This window comes from Rhineura floridana, chromosome 13 (genome assembly GCF_030035675.1).
Source record: "Rhineura floridana isolate rRhiFlo1 chromosome 13, rRhiFlo1.hap2, whole genome shotgun sequence".
Taxonomy (NCBI): domain Eukaryota; kingdom Metazoa; phylum Chordata; class Lepidosauria; order Squamata; family Rhineuridae; genus Rhineura; species Rhineura floridana.
The window spans coordinates 41,106,107-41,120,292 of NC_084492.1; the positions used below are offsets into that span (position 1 = coordinate 41,106,107).

Genomic DNA, 14,186 nt, shown 5'->3' on the forward strand with positions numbered 1-14,186 from the left:
TCACCATGGATGGTAATACTGGGCCTCAGGAATAATTTAGTACTGAGGACAGACAACTGTAGCCCTGAAAATGCCCAGGTGACCTTGAGATGGAGAAGCAGTTCACTGTGGCAATGGCTGGCTTCTATTACCCTCGCATAGATTGGGTACATGAGTGTTCCAGTCCCAATAAAGAAGTGAAATTTCTAGACACCCTAAATGATGGTGCCCTAGAACAGATGGTCATGGAAGCCACCAGCAGGGCGGTGACTGTGGACTTAATCCTAAGTGGCACCCGGGACCTGATGTGAGATGTAAGTGGTATTGAACTGACTGGCAACACTGATTATAGTGCTATCAAATTCAACGTATATGTAAGCAGACAACAGCCAGGAAAATACAACACAGTCACATTTGACTTCAAAAGAGGAAGCTTCCCCAAAACAAGGGGACTGGCAAAAAGGAAGTAGAAAGAGAAAGTCAAAGGGATGAAATCTCTTCTAAGTGCTTGGAGGTTATTCAAAACCACATATAATGGAAGCTCAGCTAGTATATATGGCTCAGATCCCAAAAGGTACCCCCAGAGCCAAGAAGATGCCAGCGTGGTTAATGAGCACAGGCAAGAAAATGCAAGTCTCCTCCAAATCAGAATAAAAAACACACAAAAAGTGGCCAACAAGGATGCTGCTGCTATTGTTGTTGTTGTTGTCGTTATTTGAATTAAGACTAACCACCAAAAAATGCATTAGCACCAGAAGACTTGTCCAAGGAGGTGGTTGGATCTTTGGATGTCATAGATGTGCCAAAGGAGGAGAGGGAGACTGCAGAGAAGCGAAATGAATTCTCTGATCTGTCTTGACAGTAGAAGATGTAGGAGATATTCTGTGCCTCTCAGGAGAGGAGTCTGAGGAACTGAGGCCAATAGTGGTGATGAGAGACAAAGTTCTAGACCTTATTGACAAATGAAAAACTGGCCAATCAGTCAGGTTGGCATCCACCCAAGAGTTCCAGAGAATTCAGATATGAAATTGCGGATCTTCTAACAAAAATACGCGATTTGTGTCTCAGATCCCCCTCCATACCTGAGGAGTGGAAAGTGGACCATGTAACGCCAATTTTTAGAAAGGGTCAGTGGGGGTGGGGGATGCTGAGGGGCAGTGGCCTGGAAATTGCAGGGCGGTTAGCTTGACTTCTGTCCCAGGAAAGCTGGTGGAAAGCATTGCTAAAAACATAATTGCCAAGCGTGTAGAATAACAAGCCTTGCTGAAACAGAACCATCATGGCTTCTGAAAGGGCAAGTCCTTCCTCACTCACCTTGTAGAGAGTGTCAGCAAGGATATGGATGGGCTGCTTAGAAATGCAAATGATTAAAAGGCATGTAAATGTCTTAAATAAATAAAATAGGTGCAAACTGGTAGACCTTGTGTCTTAGACTTTCAGCAAAGACTCCTGAGTAAGCGCAGCGATTGTGGGATAAGAGGAGAGGTCCTCTTCTGTTACTGGGTAAGGGATGGGAACCAGAGTGTACAAATAAATGGATGGTCCTCCCAATGGAGAGATGTAGAAAGTGGAGTCCCCCGACGATCGGGATTAGGGCCTGGCCTTTTTAATGTGTCTATAAATGACCTGGAGTTAGCAGTGAGCTGGGAAGTGGCCAAGTTTGCTGATAACATCAAAACGAGGAGCTCCAAAAGGATCTCTCCAAACAGGGTGAATGGGAATTAAAATGGCAAATGAGATTCAGCACAAGCAAATGTAAAGGGATGCTCTGAGCAGGAAAGAGACCTTGGGGTCACAGCGGATAGCTTGATGAAGATGTTGACCCAATGTGCAGCTGGTGTGAAAAGAGCAAATTGCATGTTAGGAATTCTGTGGTACAGCCACACTTGCAGTACTCAAAAAGGATCTTGTAGAGCTAGAAAAGGACAACCAAAATGATCAAGAGATTGGATCCACTCCCCTGTGAGGCAAGGTTACAACATTCGGGGCTTTTTAGTTTAGAAAAAGTTGAGTAAGAAAAGACATGATGGAGGTGTCTAAAACCATGCACAGTGTGGGGAGAGGGACATTGTCTTCCTCTCTGTCTCTCATAATCCTACTTGGGGGGTCAGCCAGTGAAGTTGAATCTTGAAAGATTCAGGACAGACAAAGTATTTCTTCACACAGCCCATAGTTAGATTACAAAATGTACCTAATATAATTTATTTACGTCCACTGAACACAAATAAAAAGTTACAGAATGTAACTACATAGGATCATTAAAATAGAAAACAGATTGTCTAAGAGGAATAGCAATATTTAGACATTTTGCAACATGGTTGGTAATTTTTTTTAAAAAGGGCCCTCTAAGAAAATTCTCAAGAGAGACTTTGACTGTTGTTCTGGGAAGGGCTGCGTAATGGGGTAGATCAGTGTTCCTGTAGCCCTCTGATCAAAACTGCATTTAACAAGAACAGGTACTGCTGACTCCACCTCTTTGTTGTTACAAGGACAATTATCTGTTCTTTACAGGGACTTTGTTATGTCTGCCCTCTAAAAGTGTTGAGGGGAAATCCCGCATGAGGAAAAGCTTTCTGCATTTAGGAGCAGAGAGCAGCTCAAATAAAGCAGCCCTTTCTCCGTTCTGGAACCGGCTTAAGGCAGTGCCCCAGGCAGTGCCATCCAGCTCTTGCAGGTCGATTTCCATTAGTCTGTGTGGACAGGACGTTTGGCTTGCTCACAGTTTAGCGAGAATACTCTAGGAGGAGAATGCCCGTTGTTGCCCAAACAACTTTTGGCAATGGTTCTTTCATCCGGCCAGACTTGTGAGAGGCTGTCATCACTTGGAACACAAAGAAATTGGGAGTGAGCAAATTACCTCAGCGAAGCCAGAAGTGAGTGGCATATATCCAAGCCAGCTCAAAAAACTTAGACCAGCTTTTAAAGTAAGAGCAGCACCAGCAACACATCCAGGCATGGCAAATATAAATCTGAGACAGCAGGACTGAACTGTACAAGATGTCATCCTGGCCACCAATTTGATGGCTTTGGGATGGGTGTACGTAAATCAGTGGAGTCACCACGATGATAGTATCCCAGCCCCAGTATCTGAGGCGATATGTCTGAATGCTACTTGCCGAGAATCACAAGTGGGAGACTGCTGTTGCGCGCTTGTGGGCTTCCCATACACATGTGGCTGGCCACCGGGAGAGCGGGACGCAGGACTAGGTGGGCCTTTGCTAGGGAAGGTCCCGTCTTCAGTCCCCATGAGCAGCTCCAGGTATGGCTGGGAGAGACTCCCTGTCCGAAATCCTAGCGAGCTGCTGCCAGTCAGTGCAAATACTAATTTAGATGGACTGTTGGCCTGATTCAGTATAAGGCAGCTGCCTGTGTTCCTTGGGGCTGATAAGGCAGGCCCCATCAGATGGTTGTATCAAACAGTAAAACTTCATTAAAATAATTTTAAAACCAGAAAATCAAGAGAAACTATAGCAGTTGAACAGGTAATAAAACTCAATTGTTCCCAAATGCCCTCTGAAACTCTTCTTCACCTGGCATCTAAAAACTGATCAGGAGGAGGGAGCAAAACAAACCTCAAGCCCTGTGCCACCGCCACCCCCCCCCAACCACTATTCAGCCAGCATCAGGCCGGGACTAACCACGCAGCAGAAACTCTTTGCAAGGCTTTCCAGTCCTTAGCTTGTTTCAAACGCTGCGGCCATGACAGGTGCAGCAGTACAAGGACACCGTTCGGCAGCTGCAGGAAGACTTGGCAACCTCTCGAGCTTCCCAGGCTGCAACCGAGTCCAGAGTCCTCAGCAAGGAGGAAGAGATGCAGAAGCTGCAGCGGAGAGGGCCCCTGGTGCAGCAGCAGCAGCAGCTGATGATGCTGCGGAGTGAGGTATGGCGCAGCCTGAGCTGCTGCTCTTCCAGAGCACGCCTCTGGCCTCTTCTGGGTGAGCCCTCCACCCCCTGAGAAAGGCGCACACGGGCTCCTGGGCTGCACTGCCCCAGTGGCCTCTGTGGGCCTCTCTGGTTCCTCTTCTCCAGCAGTGGTGCATGGGGAGTCTTTCCAGTGAGGATTTTGAGGGGCCAGAGAAGCCCACCCGGTCTTGAGCCAAGGGCCTTTTCTGGGGCCAGGTGGACCGACAGAAGGCACTGCTGAGCACAGAGCAGCATGCGTCCCGCATCCTCCAGGAGGAGCTGCAGAGGAGAGGTCAGGAGCTGAGCACCCTGAGGACGGCTGTGCAGGAGCAAGAGGCGTGCCGGAGGGAGGCCGATGCGCAGGTGAGGCCAAGAAACCCCTGCCACGTGCTTGTGGCCGGGACCTCTGCTCAGCCCTGGCACTCGCCCTGAGGAGCAGCTGGCCGCCTGCCAGACTCGGTGAGCCTCCTTGCCCTCTCCTGCCCGGCCCCACGGCCCAGGTCCGCTTGCCCTGGCTCCTTCCAGCTGTAAACGGGGGTGCCTGTGTGTGGTCCCCCCCCCGGCACGCCCCCCTGGGTCTCCTGCTTCCCTCCCATCTTCTCAGAAGGGTCTTCTGTGCTCTGGATGCAGCTGCAGCAGCACAAAGCGGAGTCGGCGCAGAGGGAGGGTGACTTGCGGGCAGCGCAGGACCAGCTCTTCCGATGCCAAGAGCAGCTCTCTGAAGCACAGGCCGAGCACCAGCAACTGGCCCACCACATGGCAGCAGTGCTGGCGGAGCAGCAGGAGGTAGGCCGGCCGGCCAGGCCCACCACCCTTTCACTGCGGCTGCTCCTCCTATCCAAGAGAGAGAGAATGCTGGCGAAGCCGCAGCCGCCAGGGCAGCGGAGAGGTTCCAAGTTCTAGGCATTGTCTCTGGAATGCCCCCAGGCTGCCTTTCTGCCCCAGGTGGACGCCCGTGAGCAGACCATTGCGAAGCTCCAGGGATGCCTGAAAGCCACTGAGGAGGAGCAGGCACGAGTGAAGGATGAGGTGACATTGACGTGGTCTTGCAAAGGTAGCCCACGAAGGGCGGGGCTTCCAAGGGTGACCTGAGCCAGGCCCTCCCTAGCACCCCCTGGCAGGCTCCTCAGGCCGGCAGACTGTCCCTTCCTGTCGCAGCCCCACCCCATGGCTGGAGTCCTCCCTCCGACACATCTGGCTCTGGGCCCCAAAGGCATCCCCTTGACGGCCCCCTTCACCCCTCTCCTCAGCCGGCTGGTGTGTGGAACCAGCCAGGGAGTCGTAGGGCAGCATCCAGAGTGCAGAAGGGAAGCCTCAGGTCCCTCCACACCATCCCTCCTGGAAGATGGGCTGAGTCAATAACTCAGGATCCGTCCTGACAAGCAGTCATGGGGGGGGGGCATCATAGTGCAAAGAAGGGCCCTGAGGGCTTTGCTGCAGGTACTCGCCGGGGGGGGGGGCTGACTGTGCGAGGTGCCCAGCGGCCTGCTGAGGATGCCCATCTGTCCCTGGTGCTGCCAGCTTGCTGGGAAGGAGGCTGAAGTGAATCACCTGAGGGGGCAGGTCCACCACCTGCAGGGCAAGCTGAGGAGCCTGTGGGACTCTTGCGCAGAGCAGGAGAAAAGCATGGTGGAGCAGACGCGCCTCATCCAGCAGCTCCAGCGCCAGGAGGAGGCCTCCCTGAGCCAGGTCAGTGCACTCCCGGGGGTGGGAGGCAGACTCTGGCTGGCCCCCGATTCCCCACGATCTGATAGCAGTTTTCTGTCTCTCCCCGCCCCCCAATACACACAGTGCCTCCTCTCCCCCCAAAAAAGCTCTGCATCCTAATTGTGCCTGGGAGGGCTGTGGCTCCTTCAACCGCACTGGGCCCTGAGCAACTGGCTGGGGGGGTGGAATGCAGAAGCCTTTGGCCCCTTTGGGCGTGTTGCTTTACTTGCTCCATGGGAGCGGCCATGTTTCAAGGCGTCCCCCTGTCCCTGACCTTGCCCTCGGCTGTGATGCTTGCAGGGTCAAGCTGGCCGCCCCCGGGGGCAGCTGCAGGGCCAATGGCTCTCTCTCCACCAGGCCGAAATGGACCAACTCCAGGGCAAGCTGCAGCGGCTGCAGCAGGAGCTGGACGTCTGCAAGGGGCGCAACCAGGAGAACCTCAGCAAGCTGCAGGCTCGTGAGTGCACGATGGAGAAGCAGGGCCTGGAGCTGGACCTGCTGCTGCAGCAGTGCCAGCTCCTCAAGGAGCAGGTGAGCTCTGCCGCTGGCTGCCTCCTCTCCGCTGCCGCCCCCTCCCCCACCCAGGGTCACTGCCTCCTTGTCCCCCCCGCAGCTCTTCTACTACGAGGAAGTGGCTGAGAAGCAGGAAGGAGAGCTCTCCCGCCAGAGCGAGCGGGAGCGGTACCTGCAGGAGCAGCTGGGCCAGGCGGAGAGCAGCGCCACCCTCCTGGAGACCAGCCTGGAGCTCTACAAGAAGAAGTTCCAGGCCTCCCTGGGCAGGGCCGGAGAGCTGGAGAGCCAGCTGCAGCGCCTGGAGGAGGAAGCCAGCACCCAGGTGTGGCCCCTGTGCGCGGGCAGGCGGGCAGCAAGGGGGTTGAGTGGAGCCAGCAGCAGCAGGCTTGCCGCCGCTGCCTCCTTGGCCCTGAGCTGCCTCTTCCCTCCTGCCGCAGGTGAAGGGAAGGGACGGCGCCATCTTCAGGCTGCAAGCAGAACAGCTGGTCCTGCAGGAGGAGCTGCAAAGCAAGTGCCGCCAAGCCAGCCGGGCAGAAGACGCCCTCGCGCAGATGGCCCAGGAGTTGCGCCACACCCAAGAGGAGCTGGGCCAGGGCCGGCAGCTCACCGGCCAGTGCAAGGAGACCATCCAGGAGCTGCAGGAGCAGCTGGCAGCCACCTGTACCAAGGTGAGCCTGGCCCCTGCCAGCCCAAGCCCCCCCGGTGGCTGGAAGAGGGACCCGGCTCTGATGGGTGTGTGCTCTTCAGCTCCTAGACCAAGAGGCGGTGCTGGCAGCGGTGCACAGGGACTTTGCTTCCTACAAGGCCACGCACAGCTGCTCCAACGGCAGCTACGAAAGCCATAGAGTCAGCACAGAGACCCTCAGGCAGGTAGGCCCCGCCCGCGGCCACTCTGCTTGCCAGGGCACGTGGGGGAGGGGGACACACACACACCACGGGAGCTGCCGGGCTCATGGCTGAGTCATGCTTCTCTTTGGCCTTCCCAGAAGCTGCTGGAAGCGGAAGACAAGTGCTCGGAGCATCGGCGGCAGGCAGAGGACTACCAGGGCCTGGTGCAGGACTTGAAGCTGGAGCTGGTGAGGGTGGCTGAGCAGAGGAACAGCGCCCTGAAAGGTAGGCCAGGGCCGGTAGGAGCAGGCAGGAGCACGACGCCACCCCTGCCATGGGCAGCCGTGGACTGGCCTCAACTGCCTCTTTCCTTCCAGACACGGCTCGCCTGGAGCTGCGCCTGCAGAGCCTGCGTCAGGAAGGGGCTGCCGAGAAGGAGAGGCAGCAGCTGGAGGGGGCCGCCCAGCAGCAACGAGGCCAGCAGCTGGAGCTGGAGCTGGAGCAGAGCCGCCAGCTGGGGGCTCAGAAGGAGCAGGTGCGCCCTCGGCCCTCCTGCCGGCCGGCCGGCTGCCCTGCCCTGGGGGACTCCTGGCCTGGCTCCCACCCACTCTCCCCTCCCTTCCTCCCTCCCGCAGGCCATCCAGAAGCGAGACGTGCTGCTGCGCAAGTCGCAGGCCGAGATGGTGCGTGCCCGCAGTGCCCTGCAGGAGAAGGGCCAGGAGGCAGAGCGGCATCGGGCCCGGGCCCGTCACCTGGAAGCCAGCCTGCAGGAGGCACAGCGAGAGCTGGAGCAGAGCAGAGCGGAGGGTGCCGCGCTGAGCACTGAGGCCCAGACCCTGCGGCAAAGCTTGCATGAGAGCCAGGAGCAGCACCAGCAAGCTGGTGAGGGGGCCTGAGGCCTGCAGCCACAGAGGCCTGCCAGAGGCACCCAGCCTGGGCTCCCCAGCTGCTGAGCTGGACTTTTGACCGTTGCTGGTTCTGCAGCCGCAGTCAGGCGACCTCTCCCTCGTGGAAGGTGTTAAACCCATGAGAACAAGAGACCTTGTTCATCTTCCCCAGTCAGCTTGTGTGTGCGCGTCTCCTGGCGAGCTGTGGCAGCCTGTGTGTGCCAACCACCCCAGCAGGCACAGCTGGGGGTGGGGGGATGAGGAGCAGGCCTAGGGCCCGTTGCCCTCCAACCATCCCAAAGGCCTAGCCAAATGCTGTAGCCAGCCAGCCCACCTGCTAGTTGCTGTTGCTCCCCCCCTTGGGGGCTCCTGCGAGCATCTCAGAGCCCCCCTCTGCCCCACAGCCCAGGGACTGGTGCAGCAGGAAGAGCTGGTGCTGTTGGCCCAAAGCAGCCTGCGCAGCGCCCAGGAGCAGCTGAGCGAGCGCCTCGCCGAGCTCATGCGCGAGACACAGGCTGGCCGCCGGCTGGAGGCACAGGTCCGGGTCCTCAACGAAAGGGTGTCTGCGGCTGAAGCGGAGTCGGAGCAGAAAAGGTAGCCGGCTGGGGCTGCTGGGGCCTGGCCTGGAGGCATCTGATTGGCTGGCCGTGGTTCGGAGCAGGCTGCTGGGCCTCCTGACGTTTTCCTTGTTCTCCCTGCTGCCGCTGCCCCCTCCCCCAACCGCCTCCTCAGAGAGCTGTTGGAGCAGCTGACGGAAGAGCTGAGCCAGTGCAAGCAGCGGCACCAGGCAGCCCTGGAAGAGGCCCAACAGCACTGCCAGGCAGCGTCCCAGCTAGAGCAGAAGCTGCAGAGCAGCCGGGAGGGACTGAAGCACTTGCAGCAGCAGGTGAGGGCCTGGCGGTGGAGGGCTTTGAGGGCAGCCGGCTGTCTCCTCAGCTGGGCCTTGCAGGAGTGCTCAGCTGGTGCCGCCCTCAGGTGCAGGGGCATGAGTCGGTGCTGGAGGGACTGCGTGCAGAGCTGAGGCAGCAGCAGCACCTGGAGGAGGATCTGCGGAGGGAGCTGCAAAGGGCCAAGGAGCGGGAGAGCCAGCTGGCCCTCGGACGCAAAGACCTGCAGCATCGCCTCCAGAGCAGCCAGTGCAGGGTGAGCCGCCGGGCAGGGCTGCCAGGGTCGGTGGGTCCCCAGTCCCCCACAGCCTGACCGCTGCCTGCCTCTGCAGTTGCAGGAGGAGGAGTGGAAAGGCCAGAGCCTGCAGTCCTGCCTGGCACAGCGGGAGGCGGAGAACAGGACCCTGCGAGAGCAGCTGAAGCAACACGTGGCCGGACTTGAGGAGCTCCGCAGCAGCTGTGGACACGCCCAGTTGCAGCTGCAGCAGGAGACAGCAGAGGTGAGTGGATCCAGCCAGGGCTGCCCCCCCCCGCCATAGGGCTGCTGGTTGACCAGACGTGCAATCCCTGCCCCTCTTAGGTGTTGCGACAGGAGGCAGCCCTCTCCCAGCTGCACGCAGAGCTGCACGCTGCCCAGCAGAGGGAGCAGCAGAGCGGCCACACCCTGGCTGCAGCCAAGAGCATTGCCCAGGACCTCCGGGTGCAGGCCGCATCCTGCCAGGCCAGCCAGAGGGAGGCAGTGGAGCAGGTAAGGCAAGGTGCCCTGAGCTCCTTGGGAGGGTAGCCAGCGAGCCCAGCTGCTTGCCTGCCTGCCTGCCTGCCTGCCTGGGAGTTCCCCTCTCCCGTCACCTCTCTTCTTGGCAGCTGGAGCAGAGGGCGCGGGAGGTCTCCTGCCTGCAGGCGGAGCTTCAGCTGGCGCAGCACAGAGCGGCCCACCTGGAGGAAGAGCTTGCTGGCTCCCAAGAGCAGCAGCAGCAGCTGCTGGCCAAGCAGAAGGCACAGGAGCAGAAGGCGAGTGTCCCTGCCCTGGGCCGGAGGGAGGGAGGGGAAGCGCCTGGCCCCGCACCGGCTCACAGGCTCCTCTTGCAGCAGGCCTGCACCTCCGAGGAGCAGCTGAGCACGCTGGGCAGCCAAGTGCAGCACTGGCAGCGGGAGCACCAGTTGGCTGCGCAGGCTCTGGCGGAGGAGGAGGAGGAGCTGGTGGTCATGAAGGTGGAGCTGGCGGCGCTGGAGGAGAAGTGCCACCGGGCAGCGGAGGAGGTCAGGAGGAGGGAGGGAGGGAGGGAGGGAGGGAGGAGGCCCCTGCGCCCTGCAACGGCCTCCGCAGGCAGCTGACCCTGTGCCCTCACGTGCCTTGGCAGAGAGAAGACCTGCAGGACGAAGCCAACCTCCTCCGGCAGAAGTTTGTGGTCTCCAGCCGGGAGGTAAGGAGGGTCTTCCCAGCACCTTCAGGCCAGGGGGCGGCAGCAAGACCTGTGCTGCTGCAGCCTCCCCAGGGATCCCGGCCGGCCGCGAGGGAGAGGAGGCTCATTCAGCAGTCACCCCACAGCCCCCCTTTTCTCCAACTGTAAGCCCCAATTAAGGCTTCTGGCTACACCCCCACCCCTAATGCCTGCTGGTAGCATTCCCAAGCTGAGTTTGGGAGCCAGAAGAGTTTGATGACAACAGTCAAGGAGTTGTGAGCTGCCCGGCCTTGAGCCGCTGTTTTAAAGGGGATGAAGCGACTCTCTGCTCCCCCCCCCTCCCCCCCCTGGGTCCCAGTGCACTGGGAATGCCCGGCAGAGACTCTCCTCCCCCCCACGCCTTGGTATGGGCTTGTCTGCAGATCCACTGATCTCCGTCTCTGGCTCCCTCCCTTCCCTTTTGCTGACCAGCTTCTCCTGCTCCTCTCTTAACCGTCTCCTGCTGCTGCCGCTGCTGCCACCACCCTTCTTCCTCCTTTTTCCAGGCCTGGCTGTCCTTGAGCAGCCCCAATACTCCCCTTGCACCCTTTCCCACCACCTGTCTCCATCTGCTTTAAGGTCTGGGGTTCACGTAATGGTATGTGTCTTGTCCTGTCCTCAGCTGACACTTGACCAAGGTTGAGATTTTGCTGGTGCCACAATGAGACCATCCACTGAAGCGGAGGGGCAAGTGAATGGATTTGGGGGAAAACCAAATAAAGGCCTTTTGCTGCCCCAAAGTGTGGCACGGGCTGCTTAGATAAGCCCAAGGAAGAGGAGAGGTGTGCCAATAGGTATTGGCCATAATGGAACCTCCAGGTCCAGGGGCAGTCTCCCTCTGAACACCAGGCACTGGGGAGCACTGGTCTACTTGTGGGGTTTCTGGGAGCACCTGTTGGGACACGGTGGGAAGCAGGTGCCGGTCTAGATGGAGCTTTGGTCTGTGGTTGCCATTTCTCAGTCCTGCCTTCAGCTGGCCCTGCCTGGCGGTCTTTGGCCCTTCCTTGCATCTTCTGCTGGAGAGGAGCGAGGCTGGCTGAGGTTGCTTCCCCCTTGACCCACCTGCACTGCCCTCTTCCAACCCGGCAGGTGGAATCCCTGCAGACCTCCTTGGAGGCGGCACGTGCAGACAGCCACCGCCTGCACCACGAGAGTGAATTGGTGGTGGCCAACGTCAGCCAGTGGGTGAAGGAGCAGAAGTGAGTGAGTTTTGACGGTGGCAGTTCTCTTGGCCAGCTCCGATCTGGTGCTTCCTCCTGGGCAGAACTGGGGGGGGGGGCTGGAGCAGTTAACGCTAGCCACCTTTCCTTGTCCCCATTTCTTCTTGGAGTGGGTTTGGGAAGTGGGGACTCCTAAGCTGCCTCCTTCCAACTGCAGTCTCATTGCAGGCAGGTGAACGAGAAGTTGGGCCACAAGATCCGGGACCAAATCAAACAAATTGCTCAGCTGACAGGCGAGAGGGAGTAAGTGGGGCCAGCTGGCTGACCTTTGGGGGACCCTCCTCCAGGCTTCCTGTGGTGTGGGTTTTCCACCTTCCACCCAGGGTCCTACCCCTCTGCCCCTCCTGCCAGCCCTGCTCCACTTGTGTCTCCAATTATTGTGAGGGATAAAAAGTAACCGCAAGGGGGGGGTGTCCTCTCCATGTCCACAAAGTTATCTCCCTGTGCCAACCCCAAGCCTGGCCTGCTGCAGTTTGTTCCCTCTGTGAAGGTGGCTTGCGTCTCTCTGCAGCCATCTCCATGGGCTCATGAAGAGACTCCAGCAAGAGAACAAGCACTTGAAAAACGAAGTGGATGAGCGGCGTATTGAGTGTGAGCGCCTGAAGGTGAGGGGGGGGCAGCAGTAAGAAGGAAGAGAGTGACCTTGTCAGTGCAGGACCCCATAAAATGGTTCCAGGGGGGAAGGAAGGAGGAGCTGTTGGCCACCAGCCCCCTTGAACTGCTACAGGTGGTCTGGGGGGCAGTTCGCTGGGGCCTGCCTATGTGCAGCAGGATTCCTAGGTGGCCCTAACCAAGCCACTGCCAGGAACTCCACCTATGGAAGCAGCAGGGCGCCTCCGTGTCCCAGCAAGGGGGTGAATGGCCGTCTGCAGTGCTGGAATCCCAGACCCCCAAATGCAGAGTGGGCCAGTATTGCCATAACGGGAACTGGCAAGAGAGGGGGCGACCCCAAGCACTAGGGAGCTGGAAGGACTGGGGACAGAGCAGGGCAGGCACACCCAACCCGCTGCTGCTTAACGGGAAGGCATTTAACTCGAGTTAATCAGAACCATCCCTGGGAAAGCCCTCTGGCTCTGCAGTCATACGTGCATTAAGCGGTGCACAGTAGTGACCACAGATCTCCTGCAATGGGCAAAAGGCCTCTTTAAAACAGTGAAATCCTCTTCCCCCGCTGCCCCCCCCTTATTTTAGGCTTTCCACAGCTGTGATCTGGTACTGCAACAGCCTTGGCCAACGCTCCCAGTGGATGAGTAAGTGTTCTTCTGGTCTCCCATCCCCCCCCCCCAATTCAGCCACAGAGCAGCAAGACCCCCCCCCCACTGGCTGTGTCGTTGGGAGACCATCAGGGGCCTTGTTGACACCAGACCTCCTCCTCTTCTGTTTCACATGGGCCAACATCCCAGCCAGGGGCTCCTTTTATTTATTGCATTTATATACCTCCCCATAGCTGAAGCACTCTGGGCGGTTTACAATTAATCTTTTGGGGCTGGTGGTGGGTGCACAAGCTCTGCTTGAAAAGGTATTTTCTAGGGATGCTCACGCACGCACCCAGGCTGGGGGGAGCTCAACAGTTCCAAAATGTTACAAAGCACCAGAAAGGGTACAAGGAATCGTTTGGTGAGGCTTTTGTGGGGAAGTGCCTGGGTAACAGCAAGCCCAGCTCCAGTGGTAGAGTCGTTTCCAGCAGCAGCGGCTGTGCCAGGCAGCCTCCCCCTTCTCCAAAGGCTGGTCGGGGGGGGGGAGCCTGTGCACAGTTCCAACTCCCCTCATCTTCCTGTTGGCAGCCACCCCCCCCCAACAGTCTCCTAGTAGAGATCTGTGCCAGTATTCTGAGGGAAATGTGTTTTCCTTCAATTTTTAGTCCATTCCTAATGTTAAGCAAACTTTTTACCCAGCAATCTCTGGCTAGAATTGTCAGTCTTTAGGTATGCAGATGTCGCTTTGACTCCCTTTCAACGTTTGTTGACAAGCGGATGCAATCATGCCTTCCCCCTTCGTCACCATCTTCTAAGATGATACCACAACACAATGCACAGTGGTCTAAACTCAGATACATGACCATCTCCCCACAACATCTCCACAGAGATTTCTTCAGCAAATTGGCACTTCAGCAGAAGCAGCACAACAGTTCCTGTTAGTCAAGTCCGGCAGAGAGGGAGTGAAAAGCCATCCCTGTCCCACTTGTCTGTGTAGCCACACACAGGCTGCCAACCATTGGGCTTTATTCAACTAAGACTTACCCAGAAAGAAATTCTACTAGGTGTTGGAAACTGCAGGAGGGGAGAGGACTCTTGCGCTCTAGCCCTGCTTGTGGGCTTCCAGAAGAGGCACCTAGCTGGCCACTGGGAGAACAGGATGCTGGCCTACATGGGCCCCCATTGGCTACATTAATCACCCTAAGTGAGTCATGTCTATTAACTCCCATGGGTCTACTCACGGGTGGGAGTCAGTGCTAGCCCATAATTATTATTGTTTGCAGCTCTCACAGCTTGAGCCAGAGGCGAAGCACAGTGCTGGCTACAAAGTGGAACCTGTCCTAGCCTGTCCACGGCTGCTGGACACCTGTTCTTCGCCACACATGCCGGGGAGACCCTCCCTTGCAGAGGGCACACCTTGGCACCTGCTGCGCCGGGCTCCAGCAGAAGAATGGGCAGGGACCTGCAATATACTAATCATGGGACTTGCAAGACGAAGGAGGTGAAAAAGACAAAAACAACTTGTGTGCGCACAAAGCTAATAAATGGGGAAGTGCTCAACCACTTTTCCCCAAAAGCCACATGGTGATGTTGGTGAGTGTGTATGGGAGGAGGAGGAGGTGGG

At 57.8% G+C, this 14,186-nt stretch overlaps 1 protein-coding gene across 1 annotated transcript in view; it reads left to right on the top strand.

The window, feature by feature from the left end:
• Positions 1 to 14,142, top strand: part of PMFBP1 (polyamine modulated factor 1 binding protein 1) — an 81,559-nt gene extending 67,417 nt beyond the window's left edge. The window contains exons 15-39 of the mRNA XM_061594690.1: positions 3,686 to 3,859; positions 4,099 to 4,245; positions 4,513 to 4,668; positions 4,828 to 4,911; positions 5,404 to 5,571; positions 5,947 to 6,120; positions 6,203 to 6,424; positions 6,540 to 6,770; positions 6,850 to 6,972; positions 7,089 to 7,215; positions 7,308 to 7,465; positions 7,566 to 7,812; positions 8,222 to 8,411; positions 8,550 to 8,703; positions 8,793 to 8,960; positions 9,037 to 9,204; positions 9,285 to 9,452; positions 9,569 to 9,715; positions 9,794 to 9,964; positions 10,066 to 10,128; positions 11,236 to 11,345; positions 11,535 to 11,609; positions 11,878 to 11,971; positions 12,558 to 12,616; positions 13,846 to 14,142. Coding sequence (XP_061450674.1) covers positions 3,686 to 3,859; positions 4,099 to 4,245; positions 4,513 to 4,668; positions 4,828 to 4,911; positions 5,404 to 5,571; positions 5,947 to 6,120; positions 6,203 to 6,424; positions 6,540 to 6,770; positions 6,850 to 6,972; positions 7,089 to 7,215; positions 7,308 to 7,465; positions 7,566 to 7,812; positions 8,222 to 8,411; positions 8,550 to 8,703; positions 8,793 to 8,960; positions 9,037 to 9,204; positions 9,285 to 9,452; positions 9,569 to 9,715; positions 9,794 to 9,964; positions 10,066 to 10,128; positions 11,236 to 11,345; positions 11,535 to 11,609; positions 11,878 to 11,971; positions 12,558 to 12,616; positions 13,846 to 13,906 — 3,639 coding nt within the window. The 3' untranslated portion in view covers positions 13,907 to 14,142. The remainder of the gene's footprint in view (positions 1 to 3,685; positions 3,860 to 4,098; positions 4,246 to 4,512; positions 4,669 to 4,827; positions 4,912 to 5,403; positions 5,572 to 5,946; positions 6,121 to 6,202; positions 6,425 to 6,539; positions 6,771 to 6,849; positions 6,973 to 7,088; positions 7,216 to 7,307; positions 7,466 to 7,565; positions 7,813 to 8,221; positions 8,412 to 8,549; positions 8,704 to 8,792; positions 8,961 to 9,036; positions 9,205 to 9,284; positions 9,453 to 9,568; positions 9,716 to 9,793; positions 9,965 to 10,065; positions 10,129 to 11,235; positions 11,346 to 11,534; positions 11,610 to 11,877; positions 11,972 to 12,557; positions 12,617 to 13,845) is intronic.
• Positions 14,143 to 14,186: the final 44 nt, after the last annotated feature.